General features: G+C 38.4%; 1 protein-coding gene across 2 annotated transcripts in view; it reads right to left on the bottom strand.

The window, feature by feature from the left end:
- CCDC91 (coiled-coil domain containing 91) overlaps positions 1 to 20191 on the bottom strand; it is a 113612-nt gene that overhangs the window by 80996 nt on the left and 12425 nt on the right. For both annotated transcript variants that reach the window (XM_030959909.1, XM_030959910.1), the window contains exons 2-5: positions 9077 to 9119; positions 8893 to 8971; positions 4260 to 4417; positions 1198 to 1365 (exon numbers count right to left, since the gene is read on the bottom strand). In XM_030959909.1, coding sequence (XP_030815769.1) covers positions 1198 to 1365; positions 4260 to 4417; positions 8893 to 8971; positions 9077 to 9106 — 435 coding nt within the window. In that variant the 5' untranslated portion in view covers positions 9107 to 9119. The remainder of the gene's footprint in view (positions 1 to 1197; positions 1366 to 4259; positions 4418 to 8892; positions 8972 to 9076; positions 9120 to 20191) is intronic.

Below are 20191 nucleotides of genomic sequence, written 5' to 3'. Positions count from 1 at the left end.
GGAGGGTCATGAGGAGGACAGAAAGAGCAGCTCTTCTTAGTTCAACCCTGCTTTTGGACAAAATAGTCAAAACAGTTTGAGAGACTTCACTGGTGAGACAGAAACAGTGGAGCACCAATCTAAAGCCTCTCTCTTAACCAGTCTCCTCTTCCAGTCTGTATTCCTGCTTCCCTTCAACCTTTCCTTCACCCACTTAGCAAAACCAGCCCACTGCAGACTTCCTCACGCTTGGCTCCAGTTATTCACCCTCATTTTCCTTTCCAAAAAGCTGATTTCTCCTTCCCCAGCACAGCTTGAGGCCTCCCAAGAAACAGTATTAAGAATAACAGAAGTTAAACTCACTCTCCCATGCCTCAGTGACCTTTTGCTAACTCTGATGTGTAACTGCAGGCACAGCCCTGCTCGGTGCTCATGTTGTATTCAGGTCAGAAGGAATATGAAGAATTTAGCTACCAGAACTCCCACCCCAAAAAAACCTCAAAACAAAGCTCATGCTGAGAAAGCTTTTATCTTCTTTTTTTTGTCCCTTTTTTTTATCAGTTAGGCTAAAAAAAGTATTTTTTTCCTGACAGTTTACAAAAACTCGGCTAAAATAGACACCAGACCTAAAAAAAAAGTATTTCAGCTAAATTGAGTGGTGTGCCCAGTTCTGGCTAGTCTCTAGAGAGCATCCAGAAAAGGACAATGAAGATGAGGAAGGGTTTGGAGCACAAATCTGATGAGAAGAGGCTGAGGAAAAACAAAGACTCAAGGGGACCTTATCCCCTGTAGCCAGGTGGGGGTCAGGCTCTGCTCCCAGGAAAAAGGGACAAGACAAGATGAAATGGCCTCAAGCTGTGCCACGGGAGGTTCAGGTTGGACATCAAGAAGAATTTTCCGTGGAAAACGAGAAAGGTACTGGCAGGGGATGCCCAGGGAGGTGGTGGAGTCCCCACCCCTGGAAGTGTCCAGGGAATGCCTGGATGTGGCACTCGGTGCTCTGTGCTGGTGACAAGGTGGGGATCTGGCACAGGTTGAACTTGATAGTCTTAGAAGTCTTGGAAGTCTATGATTCTAAATTTCACCAGTTTCTCTGGAATTTGGCTAATTTCTATGAAAAAAATGAATTTCAAATGAATTTTAAACTTCTGCCAGCTCCACCTATACTTAATTCCTATATAAATGCCAAATGTTTTCCTTCAAAATGACTATTCATACCTTTTTGATTTTTAGTTTTTCTTCTTCAGCACTGCAGAGCTTGATTTCAAGGTTTGCAACAGCTTGTTGAAGGCAGCTCTTGGGTTCATTTGTTCTCTTTGTCTCAACATCAGCTAAAGTCTTGTCTTCAATTGCATTTGAAGAGGCAACTGGAATATGTGCTTCAGCCTAGTTCAGAGGAGAAAAGTGGAACTGAATCATCTCTCTCAATGCCTCAGGGAAACAAACTCTCCTTGGATTAGTCATTCCACGTTTGTACCAAGTGCACACTGCAATCAGTGGTCACAGAGAGGGAATACAAAGGATTTTTGCTAAAATAAATATCTCATCCTTAGGCTAGACTAACAGAATAAAAGTAATCCAGACATTTCTAAATATTTAGTGACTGCTGTTTCAGTAAACTGTGGAAGTACAGAAAACAGGTGAAGCACTGATGGTAAGCCCACACTTTCAGAAAAATAAAGTTGTTTAAGATGCCTAAAACATTTTGTGGTATAGAAAACAAAATTCAAAGCTTTATTTCTCCCCTTTAAAAAAAGAAGGAGCAAAAACTTGTTCTTTTTGCCACAAAAGAACTCCAAGGAAAAAACTGGTACATTAATTCAGCCGCCATTTTTTCAACAACCTGAAAGCCAAGCATGCTTGAGATTTGGGTGGTGAAAGGAACATCTCAGTGTCTTTATTAAAGAGCTGTTTGACTGATCTGACCTCATCCACCCCCTAGCACCTTTTATTTCAAACATACATTTAGATAACACATGGTCTTTCCCATAAATATCTCTCAAATTATTCAAATAAAGTAACAAACAAAGCTAAGGTCTTGACTGCACATGAATATATAAAATACAGCAGACAAAACAGAGAGAAAATTGTAGTTTGTGCTCTGAATTCTCCTGTAAGCAGCAAAGAGAAGCCACATGTGCCAATTCAATTTCTGAGTATTACTCAAGATTAGAGTCTGGCACCACCAAAAACTGTGAGTATGGAACCTGTAGCAGGGAAGGATTTTTTGACCTGAAACCTCAAGAGGCTCTGGAGATAGAATTATAAAAGAATACAGTTCTACTAACACCACCCTCTAATAGGTATAAGAATATTTTATTTTCGTTTTCTGCCCACCATTTTCCTTTTGTTTACTCCTTAGTGCAAAGTCATCTCCATCTCAAAATAATGTTAAAGGACCTGCTCTCAACTCCCTTCAGCAGGACTTGCTAACAAAGTTTTTTTAATTTGGACTATTTCCTGCATTACAGAGAATTTATAGAATGATGGGTCTCCCAGTAGCTGAACAGAACAAGATATGAAAAACTAAAACATGAACTACAACTAGAATTTGCACACACACTTAGTCTGAAGTAACAAAGTGTATTTTTTATTTTTCTGTAAGATTACCTAACTAAATGACTTTATAGTTTTAAAAAATACCCCTAAGCCTTAGTGTTCTGGAATGACCCAAGTGCTCTTTCCAGAGAACACAAAAGCTAAAATTGCTGGCCTAGCTCAGACAAGAAAGGTTGAAGGTTATTCACTGTTAGCCAAAATTTTAAAAGGCAGGATCTGTGGTGTCTGAAGAAAATCACTTTTTGATCATGCTTCCAGTAAAAGAAATTTATTTATCAAAACTTTGTCAAAGAGCCAGATGAAGAGCCTTCAACACAGAAAATTACCGTGGCTGGCATCAGTCAAAAAAGAAAACAAACACTCCTTCCTCTCAAGGAAAAAAACCCATAACTTTTGGATTTATACATTTCTTTGATATCATTTGCATCTGGGCACATCTCTTCTTCACTTTTTATAGGCTTTCCACAGTACATTAGCCTGGGTACAAAAACAAAATGGTAACTTATTAATTAATTAATTCACAATTTGTGCCACAGTCTTTCTAGAAGTGTGAACGTACAGATGCCCCTCAAAGGGGAAAGATAAGGCTCAGTTAAACCAAAACCTGTATTTTGTAAATTTTGTTTAAATAGCTCTAAAGGAATGCATTTAAATGATCAGAAAATGAAAATATGACTTAATAATGAAATTCAGCTTTCACCAGGAGCAGCCTTAAGACTTGATAAGTGTACCTGAAGAAGAAAAACCAAGGAAGTGCCAAAAACAGGAGGACTGACAAATAGCCTAAAACACTGATTGCTTCACAGTGAGGCAAGAGCCTTTTCTAATTGAAGTATGTACTACCTCACATCCTGAAACAAGGAAGTTTACAGTGAATTAACATGTCCAAATGGGGGTCACTGCAATTAATGGCAGTAAAAAACTCATAAGGGTTAATCTATTTAAGTCTCATCTGCAGCAGCTCTTGTGATTCTATTAGAATTCTTATGATGATTTCCAGGCAGAAAGGCTTTCTCCTTCCTTGCTCACCTAGTTGTTTAGTTAAAAACGAAACATTTTCACATCCCAGAAAAAAACAAAGCTCAGTTCTCAGCAGCATTGCATGTACCTGAGAGATTAAGAACCCACAACTAGACCACCAAAAGAAAAATCAACTTTAAAAGTAATGGAGAAGAAACATAGTAAAGCAATTTAACCCCCCTAAAATTAATATAATTATAATGAGGTAATGATTAAACATTAATTCTTTAATCATAGAATGGTTTGGATTAGAAGGGACCTTGAAGATCATCTTGTTCCAGTGCCTGGCATGGGCAGGGATGGGATGCCTTTCACTAGACCAGGTTGCTCAGAGCCCCATCCTTGAAAATCCTAAAAACCTAGTTGAGAAAACATAGAAGTATGACAAGCTTTAACAGTAGCCAGTTCATTTGAGAGAACCTTTCTACTGAAATTTCCTTCATGCATGCCCAACACCATGCCTTTAACATTTAGTAACTCCAATACTGTTATCTCTTTTCTCAGTTCAGATCAAAGTAGTATGGTTCCTATCAGTTACAGGTTTCATAAACAATCTAAAAATAATTTTACTTCAAAGTCTGCACCACAGAAACCCAAGGACCTTTCGCTCTTAAAAAGCATTTCAACCTAAATGTGCACAGAAAAGATGCAGCAGTGATATTTAACACATTTAGTTCTCACACTGAAGATTAAAAATTTACCTGTTCTTCAGGAACAGCTGGATTTATCACACCCTTGCCTGTTTGAATAACTGTTGCCACATTATCACTTGATAAAATGAAAGGGTCAGAAGGAAGCAGGCAGGAAGAAGGCACAGAGTGCTCCAGGAGAACATCACGAGATCTATGGACTTCAGGTACTAGAAACAGAAAACACACACAATATGGAGAAACATCCAAAAATAAGCTTTGTTTGGAGCTAATTCCTTGAAAAACCCAAGTCTAGTCATACCAACGTAAGCTTCTGTACCTCTTATAATTCAATTGCACTGAAAAGTAATTCCACTGAAAGTGCCTGTGTTTTTCAGTAGTATTGACTTAAGGACAACCAAAATCAGTCACAATAAATTTAGACTTTTAATTTACACAGAGGTTTTACAAGACAACAGCTCTCAAAAGGATCAGTTTTAACTCTGTGTCTTTTGATTCACACAGCCTTACAGCTTCAGCATGATCTGTAATCAGTTTCAGTCAATAGGAAAACTATACTCATAATTTCCCAAGTTATATACATTTTTAAGTTAAAAAAATCCACTACTGTCTTAGAAGCCACATACAAACAGTTTGCCAAGACACACAATAAAATAGCTTTATATTTTTAAGAGACAAAAAGACAACAAAGTACATAACTCTCTAGCTAATAAACTTGAAGTGGAATCAACTCTGGACTGAGAGCTCTTCTATACTAAATTACAGTTATGCCATAAAAACCTTCAGCAGTGGATCAGCATTACCAACCCAGCACAACAGAAAATCTTGGTTTTAAAAAAGACATAAACTAAAAACTAAATAAAAAGAAAGAAAAATAGAAAGTTTTGCACACATTTTTAATTTAACAGCAAAGTCCTGCAAACTTTGACACGGTCAATTCCAGAGACTATTTCAGCAAACAGAACAGGAACCAGTTTAGGTAACTGCGTTTAATAGTTAACTCTTCTCCAGAATTGGAAACTGAACTTTTTTTGCTTTCTTTTAAGTACCTAAAGATAAAATTCCCTTCCCATTCCAAATGTCTCCTTTTAAAGGCAGCTTCCAATAACAATTACCTACTCTGTTAGTTCAAGTGGCAGTGAAATGACATAGAAGATGATCTTTTTGCATCTAAACAAACCTTAAAGTCTCAGCTTTATGCTATCACTTAATGGCCTGAGTCTCAGTTTAAAATCCATTCCCATCTGATGGAAAAACAGCTAAAATAATGTACCAGCCAATTTCTGACCGTGATCCTTGTGATGAGAGTGCTCAACCTTTGGTGAAGATTACCATAGCACAGGCATAGTTCACATATAAATAATTTATCAGAAAAGTAAAAACAGCCACGGAGACTGGGCACCCATGAGGAGAGTAGACTTGCTGAGATTAGAGCTTTAGGTATTCACATATTTTGTGGTGTCCAATCCTAGAGATAAAACTTCATTTTTCAGGTAGTAGAGTTTTATGCGGAATCTTCTACAATCAGGTGGAGCTTTCAGTAGTTTAATTATAGTAATGAATGCCTCACATCTTGAAGGGGAGAAAAAACCAAACCAGAAACAAAATCCCCACTCCTTAAGTTGTCAAAATGAAACCTAGGAAATGAGGAGCAACCACTGGTGAGCACTTCTGAACATTTTGGTTTAAAGCTTTCAACTAAACACATGACCTTGCAGAAGACAAGAAAAGGTGGCAACTCTCCAAGGTATCATTCAAACATCTTTTTTTACAAAACCTTCTTTTCACTTTTCAGCAATGCTAAAGATTCATAAATTAGACATTCCTAGAACTACATGTGCCATGTCTGTAATTCAAGCTTTCTTAATTCATTCCTCTTGTGTATATACTGGTGAAATTGCATTTAATTCAGCTCAAAATTCGCTTATAAGGGAAATCCTAAATCATTCCTGCTTACCATGCCTTTAGTTACCATAATGGAACAGTTTCACAACCCCTGAAACAAAAACTTGCCTCTGTTGGAACTACTTGACCTGACTTCAACAGGCTAAGTCTGATGAATTTTCAAATAAATTTATTGTTCAATGATCAGAGCTGCAGCACTATAGAGAAAAGAAGCATTCACTCAGTCACAGGTATACCAAAAGTCATACACCTAAAAAGGCTGAAAGAAGATGCAGATATAATTCATTGCCAGAATTCTACTTTAAAAGTATCTAATAATTTCTGAAGACCAGGCTTCCCAATATTAAGAATATTCTGTCAGAAGTTTGTAAGTAAGAACTGCCAGAACCATGCAGTTTGTTAATAGCAGCAGAGATCAGGGACAGCCTGCAATCTTGCTAATGCAAGGAAAATTCTGTGTCTTTATGCTGGTAATGAAGCTTAAACAATTACTAAAATTCCCTGGAGGATCAGAAATTCTGAAAACAAAACCAAATGGATGAAGATGAACTGTTAAATCAACATTCCAATTGAGTCTTATCCTTCGTACTGAGCTTCAGAATGAAGACATCAAATATCAAATGTATCACATGGGTAATACTTACTAATTGGATGTTACTAATATCTAGCAATTAAGAAGTAATATGACAGCAGGGCTCTGAGAAAAGACCATATAAAAATTATTTGAGATATTTTTGTAGAATGTTACAAACTACTTGTAGCACAGTTCGCCTACATGCAGGTTTCAGCTGTTAAAAATAAAAATAAATTTAAAAAACCAGAAACAAAATTAAATTTCCTTCCTCAACTCCCCTTTCTTGATATTACAATTCAAGGACACTTTCAGTTATATTGCATACACTGAAAATTCAATCCCTGAACATTTTCATTAAAAGTAACATCCAGGTAGAAAGTTTGAGTTTAAAACTGGTTTTGTGTCCACAGTAGGAAAAACCACTCTGATGCACCCTCAAGATGATTTCTGGTAACTCACAGCACAAAGCTCTTCCCCGCATTTTATTCCTCCAAAGCCAAATTATTCTAGAAGAAAAGTAATTACATCTACTATACTAACATTTTAAATCTACAGCCATGTGGTCCATACTACCAAAAAATAGTAAGAAGCCCAAGAACAATTTCGAGGGCAAAATTGCAATGACGTCACCATTGAGGCCTTAGAAATAATTTCTGAATTCTGCCTGCACACTGAAAAATACAGACACAAGCTTCAGTGTTTCGTTTTATAACTTCCAAACAGCAGATGTAGGAAATTCACAAGATGAGTAACTCCTCCTCTGGAAAGTTTATCAAATCTTGGGTGTATGCAATGTTATCACCCCCCAAATTTATCAAAATCACCCCAATAGCACCATAATACATTTGAATTTTTCAGCAAGGCTTACTAAGAAATTTCTAGGGTAAGACAGGAACATGTTTATATATAGATAACATTGAGCAGACAATTCAGTTATTTCTGTTACTAAAAACATCCACCTAACAGTCAATGCCCAAGAAGCACTTGGCCAATACAATTAAAGCCTTGCCTATTGCAATAAACTAATCTATTCACAGCAATACTTGCATGAAAAAGTCACATAAAGATTTTACAGTAACAAAATATCCAGAATACAGGAGTTTTCTTTTCATTTTGAAATGCTTAAAATACCTTGGTATAACTTATCCTAGGACTTCTGAGTCACTTAAAATCATACAAAAAACTTCTGTGTTACGTACAAATCATTTCAATTCTACACACTTTACAGGATTTGAATTGGACTTCACTGACAGACACTGTACAGCTCTATTGGATTTAATTTATTAAACACATTAAAACATGCTACTGAATTTCAGCAGTAATTTTAAATATCAGTCAAAATGACAAGATGAATAGTAAAGTTATTTGGAAAAATATTGTTTCCTTAGTATTTGTTTTCCTCTGTTTCAATGACAAATAAAACTAATTATTCTGAAAGAGATAAAAGCCAGAAATAAATTAATAAAAACATTTTAAGAACATGATTTATAGAGAGCTCATGTTAAGAAAAATCCCTGCCTTATTTTGTATCATTTATTCTTCATAACAATACAATGTGAGTTGTTGGTCATTTGTTCCTGGTGCACCAAAAGTGCTGTTTTGTTTTGTGAAAAGGTTGAAATCTAGACCACAACAAAATCAGTAAGACCTCCATAATATTTTTTGTTCTACTGATAATATACATTTATCACTAAACTTTTATCAATTTCCTAAAATGCAGACAGGCACCAGGCACTTGTATAAATTAATACAACAGTTCCCTAATGTTTCTGCTTCTGCTTGAGATAAAGAATATGTAATATATTTTTCAACTATATAAATGGCTCAAGTAAAAACGATCATTCTCTTCCCCAAAGCAAGTAAAAGACTTCATCACAATCTCATTTTTAATTTCTGTTTTCCCACAATTTGCAACAGATCTTCCACACTCAATAGAAAAGAATATCCTTTGAATGAAGATCTTTCATTTCTTTTCTACTGGATAAACTGAATTTCTCTTTCATTCCTCGATAAAGTTTAACTTTGAGAAGTGCACCTTCCCAAAATATTGCTCAGGAACATTCTTATGCTCAAGTTTTGACTGCTGGCTATTCTTTTATTGTCCATTATTTTATTGTATACACCCTTCTAACCCCTGATTTTTACAGTGAGTACATAAGGACGGGAATAGAATATTAAGATTTTTTACAGTAATTCTGTCAATACCTGTAGGAAATGCTGCCCAAGCAATAGCAGGAGATGTGGTCTGCTTTTCACCATTTCCAAACTCATAACTCTCTGCTGCCTAGAAACAAGAAGAACCTGTTACATATTTTACAAAATGCTATAAATGTCCATAAAATAGTTGAAAATTGTTAAATTTCAAAGCAAAGTTATCCAAACAGCATACCTCAAATCCTCCAAAGTCATCATCATCCATCTTTCAGCAGGCACTAGAACACAAAAGAAATCTTGATTTTAAAACATTTTCATAACCTCATCCCCCGCTTGCTCAGAAATGAGCACTCAGTCCTTCCCTCCAGTCTCATCTCCACAGCCCACCTGAAGTCTCCATCATTCGCGAGTCCTAAAACAGATCAAGGGGCCTAAATAAGAACTTTCTCACAGAGAGGATGCAAGGCCAAGAACTGCAAGATCTCACTTAAGAAGCGCTTTTTTATTGATCGAGTTAAATACAAAGCACTGGGTGTTTTACAACAGAACTTGAATAACTTCAGGGGAAAACATAAGCACTGCCCATCAACATAGTCTAACATCTTTTGAAAGCAAAAATGCAGGAAAAGCTTCCTCATAGAGGAAAATAGGAAGATGTCACCTAAATGTTATACCTAAATATTTCAGGTATAGCAAACAGGTCGCCAGTACCTCAACAAACGTTACTAGAACCATCAAATAATCTAGTCTGGATATATATATATATACAAAATAAACAAATAAATACATAAATATGTCTAGGAAATAGGATTTCTGACCACCAGATTCCAAATTGCAGGGTTATCTTTACTCATAAGGAAAACAATCTGTCTTAATGCAGTCGTGATCTACCACGGACCTCGTATAGTTTTGTGTTTATGATTTAAAGCATAAAAAATATTTTCCATTGCTAAGTTGCTTTTCCAAATCAGCACTGTGATTAAATCCAAAAAGATTTCCTGCTTTTCCCATATCTTCTTAGCTGTCTGGCAACATCAGAACAAACTGCAGCTTGGAAAAAGGCTGTGGTGAATTTCTGGAAATTTTTCTGCTACCACAGAGGTCCGTCCCTAGGTTTCATGGAGGGACTGATTAAGATTTTACAAACTGATCAGCATTTTTGACTTGCAGCCCTGAATTCTGTGGCATTTGGATATATTTATAGTTAAATTGCAGTTCCTTTTTAAAAAAAGCAGGCTAAGTTACTCAGCTAATGAAACTAACTCAAGATATACAAAGCTGTTGAAAGAAAGGTATTATGTATTAATAAAATATATATATACATCTGTAATTCTGAGAGGTAAATGAAGGATGATCCAAAAAACCTATATGGTCTTTTATAGGAAGTTAAAATGTTTATAAAGCTAAATGACTTCAGTTAAAACAGTCTATAGGCTGGATAAACTTTCATTTCTGCAGAAAAGATGGAAAGGCACTGTTTACAAGAGAGTAGGTTCAGATTGGATGTCAGGAAGAAATTCTTCCCTGTGATGATGGGAAGGCCCTGGCAGAGCTGCCCACAGAAGCTGTGGCTGCCCCATCCCTGGAAGTGCCCAAGGACAAACTGGATGGGGCTTGGAGCAACCTGTTCTGGTGAAGGTGCCCTTGCCATGGGACTGGGTGATCTTTAAGGTCCCTTCCAACTCAAACCACTCTGTGATTCAATGATAAATCATCACTATCACAGTGCAACTAGAAATATTTGTCTAAATTGAAGTATTATTCAATAGTCTCATGTGGTATAGAACCAAGTATCTTTCTAGGAACTAGGAGGTGTTTTGTTGGCTTTGTGTCAGTTGGGTTTTGTGCTGGCTCATTTTCCAAGAGAAAAAGAAGGTAATTGAGTATTTTTCCAATCAGTGTTAAGGTTAATTGCTCAAACATTCATGCAGTCTATCAACATCCAGAGCTTTAACACAGAGCTCAAGAATGCAGCACGTGTGTGCACAAATGATGGATGGAGATCGTGTGGACAGCACAGGACTGCAGATGGAGACAGCACAGACTGAGAATGTCACTGTATTCATGCCACATCCTGGGAAAAACAACCCAAACCAGACTGGTGATTGACACAATCACTGCACAACCCAGTGTTCAGGCACCAGGAAGAGCAGCCAGCTGGAGAAAGTGAGCCTTTAGAAAGACAAACAGGTATTCTATCTATTTTATCTGTGATACATTCTGTATCACATCAACAGGTCTTGCAGGCTCTACACAAAGTTCCTTCAAAGCAGATTTTCTCCACAAAGTGCATGAGACATTATTCCCATCATCTCAGAACTGGCTCTGTCTCAACCAGGGAAATTACACTCAGCACTGTATTTTAAAAAACACAAACTGGAACAAGTTCAGAGGAGTTCAACAAGAATTAAAGCAATTCTGGAAAGGCATGCTAAAATGGAGAGTCTCTTAAAAAAATAAAAGGCAAACAAAAATAGAAAATATGTAAAATCATGTTCTAAGAAGTGATTAACTACTTTGATTTCTCTTCAAATACAACACTGACCTGAGGCAGTAAAGACAGAAGGCCCTGTAAGGAAAACATGTGAGGATTTCCATTTCTCCTTCAAGAACATTTATAAGAAACTATGCATAAATAAAACGGAACTTTTGATAGAGAAAAGGAATGTAGGGCAGAGAAAAACTGGAGAGCAACCTGTTATTGAATCCATCATCTTTTTTACTGCATTTCATATACAGTTTTTTAAGCCTGGTAACAATCCCAGGACTACTCTGACCTAAGATTACCTTTACCCCACAAGTTTTAAACACAGACTTTTCGTGGCTGTAACAGCGTGATTAATTTATGAATTATTCCACATATCACTCCAATGGAACAAAAGATAAACAAACCCCCAGCAAGTCTCTGTAGTACCAATGGTGTTTTCACACCTAGATGCTAATCCTCCAATTTCCAGTTCTTCAGAAACCCCACAGGAATTCCAGGCAAAGTGATTCTCCCCCAGGTGAGAGAATTCTAGGTCTGTTTGCTCTTTGGGTGTGTATAATGTATATTCATACATGTACATGTACCTCTGTTTTAAAAGGAAATCCTGATTTGTTTCCATGCTTTGATTGCTGTGGACAAAAAAAAAATCGAAAAATACCAGAAACTGGCAAACTCAACATGTGTCATAAATATGCAGGCAGTGGATTAGGATAGAAAGCAGGGAATAAATCCTGAGGGATGCTGATATAAAGCACTTCAAAAACTCAAAGGCTGAGGTACTCTTCAGAGAGTGCTGGTGCAAGAGTTCTTATTAGGCAATGCATTTCCCAAAATATGATCTCTTCTTGCACAAAAAGGGAGCCTTCTGCAGTGAAAAGGGCCACATCAATGTTATAGGAAATGTTTAGAAAAAGGAACAGGAGACATTCACAGTCCTCAAAGTACATGTGCATTTAGCTCTAAAAATGTATTAATAATGCATTATAAATTTGATTGATAACAATTCTGAAAATTTGACCAAATACAAAATTTCTCAATTCTGTCCCTTGTTCTCATGATGGAAATGCATTTCTGGTACAAATAAATAACAGAAGTAGCCTAACACCTCTCCTTAGAACTGCAAAAAATCTGGGAGCAAGTCCTTTAAATCAACCATTTATTCCAAAATGGGGAATCAGACTTTTCTTTCCTCACTGGGTAGGAAATTATTTGTGGTACCAGAATAGGAAAGAATACATTAAGTGCTGACAATCTCCAGGATTTGGAAAATAACAGAAAAAGACAAAACAACCCACACAGTCTTACCATGACTAAATGTGGTCTCTTGAAATATGCCCGATACTGGGATTAAGTAACTGTAAAATTGGGCAACAAGAAGTCAACCTCAAAATTACAGAGTCATAGAAATTATGGTTGGAAAAGACACAGTAGGTCATCCAGACCAGGTCATTTCCAAAACATTGCAGTTCTCAGACAGTCATGTCCTAAAAGGCTTGAGAAGCTCTCCAGTCACATGCCGTGAAAGGAAGGAAACTTTCCATGGACAACGAATATGCAAGCCACTGAATTTTGAGAAGGTTTTATCAACCAGTTTGAATCCACCAAATGGAACAGTGAATTCTGCCAAAATTCAGACCAGCAGGTCATCCAACCCAAGCTCCTGCTCAAAGCGGGGTCAACACTGCACTTCAGAGGAGGTTGCTCAAGGCTTTCTCCTGCGTGGCTGGTAAGGCTGCGTGATGGATTTATTCAGATTGATGTGCATCCCTGAGAAGCTCACAAGATTTCCTGTGCCAAATCCAGTCACCAAAGCCTGGCCAGCAGCTTATAATAGGTAATGAGAACTTTGTGAAATGTGCTTACCTAACAGACACACCAAAAGCATGTTTTTACACACAGGAAGAACAAGAACCATTCCCAAGAAATAAGGCAGAAAAATGTAAGCCGGGAAAAGAAAAGCCCCTCTTTCCCATTCCAACAGTTAGGGGGAGAAAGAACATGTAATCCCACCAGAAATTCTGGTATTCTTCATATCCAAAAGGCAAAAGTGGTGGAAAGTCCAAATGGTGAATTAAGAAGAATTTCTCACTCACATCCACCTCTGGTTAGTGAGAATTCAAATTACTCAAGTCTTGATAATCTAAATTTGTCTAGGTGGTAGAGATCTGATTCTGCCAGGTACAATCAAGTGACTTCTGTATAACCTGGCCTGGAAGTTTGAGTTTGAGGTCGAATTTTGTACATTTTAATGGAACAACTGACAGAATATACTGCTCTTTGTTTTGTCAGAATGGTGTGTGTGGAGCTGCCTGAGGGTGGGGCTGCTGCATTTGTATTTCTGGCAAACCCCAGGGTAACTCCCTATCTGTGACAACCTATCAGTTTTATTTTCATTCTTATGTCTCCCAAATGCCTCATCCAATGTGTTCAGTCCAGGACAGTTATTAGCTGTCCCTTGACTGGACATAACATAGACCACAGCACTTAAAGAATAAATCTTTGAAACTGCAGGTTCCAAAAAGTCTACTCAGGAAAAGTATGAGATGTAAAAAAAAAAAAAAAAAAAAAGAAAAAAAAGAAAACAAAAAGAGAACAAAAAAAAGACCCAATAAAACAAAACTAAAAAGACATATTAGAAAGCATGTACAGTGGCAATACCTTTGTGATAAAGAGCAGGGCAGATGATAAATTTCTGTATCACCAAGATCTAACTAACTCACATGCACTCTTCACCATGGCTTTCACCAGAACTCCAAGTACCACCTACAAATTTTAAAATTCAGGAACAAACTTCCTTCTTTTTACCTGGCTGATACAGGCTTTCCTCCTGCTCTATACCAATTACAGCTGCAGGATAAGCATTTGGCATCTTAAGAACTTATAATAGCTACTAAGCCGTTAATTGGTAAAATTTAATTACGGAATACACATATCCCAAAGGATACCTAGCTCAAGAAAGAGCAGAATGTTAATACAAAGCATAATAGAAACTAAAATACATTTAGAGCATTTGTAAAATTTCCTACAGAGGAAAAACCACCCTAACAATTCTGCATGCCGTGTGTCCTCCCCCATTGTAAGACAGTGAAAACCAGGCAACACCAAAACACCAGTGTTCTCCATCATGTTCCAGGGTGGATCCCATCATAAAAAAGGGACATGTGGGAAACTTGCCCTGCCAGGAAGCAGAGTGCTGGTCACCTCCCAGAGTGAAAGGCACAGTGACAGGGCTGTTAGCACCTTCATTTTAACAGGGTGTTGACAGGAGCCTGCCCACCCACACATGGAATAACTCAAGGTTATGGGGAAAAAGAAGACAACACAGAATGTGTAACAGCAGTTTTTCCCTGGGAACTGAGGCTGGTTCATGTAACCTGGAGAAAAAGAGCCTCAAGGGAATATTATCAGTCCTTACCACTCCCTTAAAGGAGGGTGTAGAAAGTGATAGGAGAAGAGGAGACGACCTCAAGTTGTGCCAGTGGAGGTTTAGATTGGGTATCAGGGAAAATTTCTTCACCAAAAATGTTGTCAAGCATTGGAACAGGCTGTCCAGGGCTGTGGTTAAATCACAGTCCCTGGAGGTGTTTAAAAGACATGTAGATGTGGCACTTGGGGATGTGGTTCAGGGGTGCACTTGGCAGTGGGAGGTTAATGGTTGGACTCCATGATCCTAGAGGTCTTTTCTAGCCTAAATTATTCTCTGAGTTCACTTCCAGTCCTGACTCAATAAACACTTAGTACATTAAGTAATGTTAAAACTCTTCTAATAGAAAAAAAACCAAAAACAAAAAAAAGCCAGCAGCTGCACACCCACCTATTTTGCAGTAGTAGTTGCTTATATTACAATTAATTCCATTCAAATTTTAATATATGTAATATATAATTTATGGTATTTTTAAGAAAAAATTAAAGCCTGGCCCATTGCAATGAATTTTCTTTCACAGCCCAAATAAAGCAGCTCAACATTAAAGTAATCACAATTTAGTTTGCAAAGCCTCTCAGGACAACTGATGAAACCCAACCTGAAAGCAAGGCCAGCTCTGGCACTGCCTAAAGCCACACAGAGTCAAGTTCAGAATATCTGCAAGGACTGAGACTTTGGTCTAAGAAGCAGCAGCTGTCAAGCACTGGAGAAAACACCCAGAGAATTTTCTCTTCCTATTCACCTTTCAGGTCTACCCATTGATCCATTTATTCTGAGGAGTTTCCAGAAGGTTTCAATGCTTAGAGATGAGAACAGTGCATTAAGGAATGAGGCAATAAAAGTCAAGGATCAATTTAGACAAAAGAGAATTTATAAATTAAATGACAGTACCTAAAATTCTTCCATCGAAGGAAGGAAGGAAGGAAGGAAGGAAGGAAGGAAGGAAGGAAGGAAGGAAGGAAGGAAGGAAGGAAGGAAGGAAGGAAGGAAGGAAGGAAGGAAGGAAGGAAGGAAGGAAGGAAGGAAGGAAGGAAGGAGGGAAGGAAGGAAGGAGGGAGGGAGGGAGGGAGGGAGGGAGGGAAGGAAGGAAGGAAGGAAGGAAGGAAGGAAGGAAGGAAGGAAGGAAGGAAGGAAGGAAGGAAGGAAGGAAGGAAGGAAGGAAGGAAGGAAGGAAGGAAGGAAGGAAGGAAGGAAGGAAGGAAGGAAGGAAGGAAGGAAGGAAGGAAGGAAGGAAGGAAGGAAGGAAGGAAGGAAGGAAGGAAGGAAGGAAGGAAGGAAGGAAGGAAGGAAGGAAGGAAGGAAGGAAGGAAGGAAGGAAGGAAGGAGGAAGGAAGGAAGGAAGGAAGGAAGGAAGGAAGGAAGGAAGGAAGGAGGGAGGGAGGGAGGGAGGGGAAGGAGGGAGGGAAGGAAGGAAGGAAGGAAGGAAGGAAGGAAGGAAGGAAGGAAGGAAGGAAGGAAGGAAGGAAGGAAGTGGCGGAAGGAAGGAAGGAAGGAAGTGGAAGGAAGGAAGGAAGGAAGGAAGTGGCGGAAGGAAGTGGCGGAAGGAAGGAAGGAAGGAAGTGGCGGAAGGAAGTGGCGGAAGGAAGGAAGGAAGGAAGGAAGGAAGGAAGGAAGGAAGGAAGGAAGGAAGGAAGGAAGGAAGGAAGGAAGGAAGGAAGGAAGGAAGGAAGGAAGGAAGGAAGGAAGGAAGGAAGGAAGGAAGGAAGGAAGGAAGGAAGGAAGGAAGGAAGGAAGGAAGGAAGGAAGGAAGGAAGGAAGGAAGGAAGGAAGGAAGTGACGGAAGGAAGGAAGGAAGGAAGGAAGGAAGGAAGGAAGTGGAAGGAAGGAAGGAAGGAAGGAAGGAAGTGGAGGAAGGAAGGAAGGAAGTGGGAAGGAAGGAAGGAAGTGGCGGAAGGAAGGAAGTGGAAGGAAGGAAGGAAGGAAGGAAGGAAGGAAGGAAGGAAGGAAGGAAGGAAGGAAGGAAGGAAGGAAGGAAGGAAGGAAGGAAGGAAGGAAGGAAGGAAGGAAGGAAGGAAGGAAGGAAGGAAGGAAGGAAGGAAGGAAGGAAGGAAGGAAGGAAGGAAGGAAGGAAGGAAGGAAGGAAGGAAGGAAGGAAGGAAGGAAGGAAGGAAGGAAGGAAGGAAGGAAGGAAGGAAGGAAGGAAGGAAGGAAGGAAGGAAGGAAGGAAGGAAGGAAGGAAGGAAGGAAGGAAGGAAGGAAGGAAGGAAGGAAGGAAGGAAGGAAGGAAGGAAGGAAGTTTTTTTACCACATAGTCCTTTTGTCAGGAGATCCCCTGAAGTGAAAGATCTTGCAAAAAGCATGTAAGATTCCATATCCTATGATGTGATGTTCCACACCTAGCATCACCAATAATTTTGAAATAACTCTACTTTCACATGCCAATGCTACAAGTAACAAAACAGGTACAGAAAAAGCTGTAGCATTTGTATCAGCTTCATGTAGCAAGGCCATCTTACACAATTTATAAGACTTCCATAACTGCCTTTCCCAATGTTAAAAGCCTTTTTAGAAGGAAAAAGAACCACATTGTATAAATAAACACCTTAGCTTCATATAGCTTTTATTAAAGAAACTTGAATAATCATTAGAAATAATATTCTCATCTTCAAGATGCTGAATTTGTATCAGAAAAAAACCTCAGAAACTCCACAAAAACGGCTATTAAGATGATCTACAGAATCAATTCCACAAAAATTTGTGGTTTAGAATTTGAGGGCACTATTCTTCAGCGTATAGCTTTTGGCTTTTTTAAACCTGCAGAACCTATCTTTCCCAAGACTTAATTCTAACAATTTCAGGAACTCAAGGGTTAGAGCTTCAGTCTTCACCTTCTTAGATCTTCAGTCTTCTCTGTAATTGGTTTCTTGTGACCAGAACATGGAAATGCTACTTTTTGCTTTATAAAAATAAGAAATCCCACAGTTAACCATTTTTCACATTTCGCTATTGGCCATCTCTAAGCTTTCCCTATCACAAATATCCTTTTACTTCAAAAGCCACACATTTTTACAAAATGCACATAAACTTCTGTGAGAATTCTGGCAAAGTGGATATAATTCAAACATACTGTGCTTTGGAGGAAATCCCTTTCCTTTAGCCAAGCCTTCTCCCCACCCACCTCCAAAAAAATCTCAGAAAACAGCTTGAATTAAACTGGAATTAAACATTTGTGTTAAGTACAGCCAGGCAATATGTATAATTAATCAACATCAAGTCCAGAACAATAATCTCTGAAACCTGATTCAGACTGATGATAATCAGAAGGTCTGGAATTTAGTTTGTATTCTACAACAACAACAACAACAACAACAACAACAAAGAGAAAGGTGAGAAAAGCCTGACTTGTCATGTGCTAATTAGGTCACAAAGATCAGACACCATGAGTCCCACAAATGCTTGAGAAAAAGTGACCATGGTAGACTAAAAACTCTCTTACTTAAAGTATTCTAATTTTACTGGAACCCATATATTGAACACAGACCTCTAAAAGACAGAGCCAGGCTGTTCTCAGAGCTGCACTGGGATTAGGACAAAACCCTTAGGAAAGAAGTTGGAACAGTGAAAATTGTGACCAGATATTGCAACAGGCTGCCCACAAACATGTTGGACCTGAGGACAATCACAAGGAATTACCCTGAAGAATTACCCTACCACAAAGAATTATTCCTGAGGATAATCACAAAGAATTTGACTGGACATGGCCCTGACCCACCTGTTCTAACCAGATCTGCCTTATACAGTGGTTTCGCTTAGAAAACTTCCATCTACCTTCCGTAGATGGTCTATGTTGCAATGTATTCAGTTTAATCCACAACAGTACCATTAAAAGAAAAAGTGAATCCACTTTTGACATTGTTCTTCAGCTGAACTCTACTCATAACTACCAACATCTGTCCAAGACCGTTTATGACTGGGTTTGCTGATAACAGAAGAACCAACCTCAAGAGAGGAGCATGAAAGGGAAAGAGTAGCCCTAGAATCTTCAAAGCTGTAGGAGGAATAAAAGGAGTGAAAGCCTTTTATTCCTCCTACAGCAGGGAGCCCACAGGGAAGGTGGAGACAGACTATTGACAAGGGCCTCGAGTGACAGGACAAAGGCAAATGGCTTCACACTGACAGAGAGAAGGTTTAGACGGGATATCAGGAAAAAATTCTTCCCTGTGAGGGTGCTGAGGCCCTGGCACAGGGTGCCCAGAGAAGCTGTGGCTGCCCCATCCCTGGAAGTGCCCAAGGCCAGGTTGGATGGGGCTCTGAGCAACCTGGGATAGTGGAAGGTAGCCCTACCCAAGGCAGGGGTTGGAAATGAATGAGCTTTGACATCACTTCCAACCCAAACCATTCTATGATTTTATGTTTCTAAGAAATATTTTCATCATGAGTTCAAAGAAAAAATGTCTTACATAAATCTTTGTACTCAACAGAACTGTTTCCTAAAAAAGGCTGGGTGAATTTTTGGCATTAAGGAAAAAATATCCTGACAAGAAAGCAAAACTGCATGGGGATGCTTCTTCTTTGGAAGTAATAAATTACTTTGTAAATTCATTAATTTATTCAAAACCTTTCCTAGGGATCGTTAAATGGTACAATTTCATCATGAACATGGCAAGACAATTACAAATAACAACTCTTTTTCCCAAAAAGAAAAGTCTAACACTTCATAATGAATCAATGGCTCTCTGAGCCAGGTTCAGTAGTCTCAGCCTTTATCTTCCTCTCAGCCTTTGAACAGACACAGTGCTTTGCAATTCAGGGCTTCCCTCTCAAGAGAAGAGCTGATATCAGTTCCAAGAATTTCATGCAACCAGTCACTCCAACTATATGCTTGATTTTTCTACTGTGATTTGGGAACACAATCTTTTTACTTAGAAGCAAATAGAGAGTACAGAAACACCTCCTGTTAAGAGTTTGGGAATGCCAGAACAAACCATGGCCTTTCTTCTACAGTTCATGTCTGATAAACTTAAGAAATGGAGGGTTTAAAAGCAAAAAGAAAGGGTCACATGTTTCAAATGCATTCCCACACAAAATATTATTGAGCTTCAAGAACTCAGACTGACAACTGAAATTCTCATGCTTCTCCATGTTACTGTTAATAAGCAGCATTAGCAAATGCAATCAATCATTTTTACCTGCAAATCACAGTAGTGTGCTTCAACAGAACTTAAAAAGAAGTGCCTGCACAATGGAGAAGCTTTCCAAGAGTAAAAGGCACCAAGTTATGCCTCAAGGGAACTTTGTCACAGAACAGGTATGTGAAAATAGAAGGTTTGACACAATCTTAGTAACAGTAAGAGCATCACAGCAACACAATTTAATATAACAACATGTCAAACAAAAATCTAGGTCTTTGAATGCATGCTTATATGGATGTGTGGTAACTTGCACTAATAAATGTCATTAATGTTATGAAAAGAGTGCTCAAGACCTTTCACATTAAA

Source organism: Camarhynchus parvulus, chromosome 1A, assembly GCF_901933205.1.
Source record: "Camarhynchus parvulus chromosome 1A, STF_HiC, whole genome shotgun sequence".
Lineage (NCBI taxonomy): Eukaryota > Metazoa > Chordata > Aves > Passeriformes > Thraupidae > Camarhynchus > Camarhynchus parvulus.
This window is presented reverse-complemented; position numbering and strand designations above follow the sequence as displayed.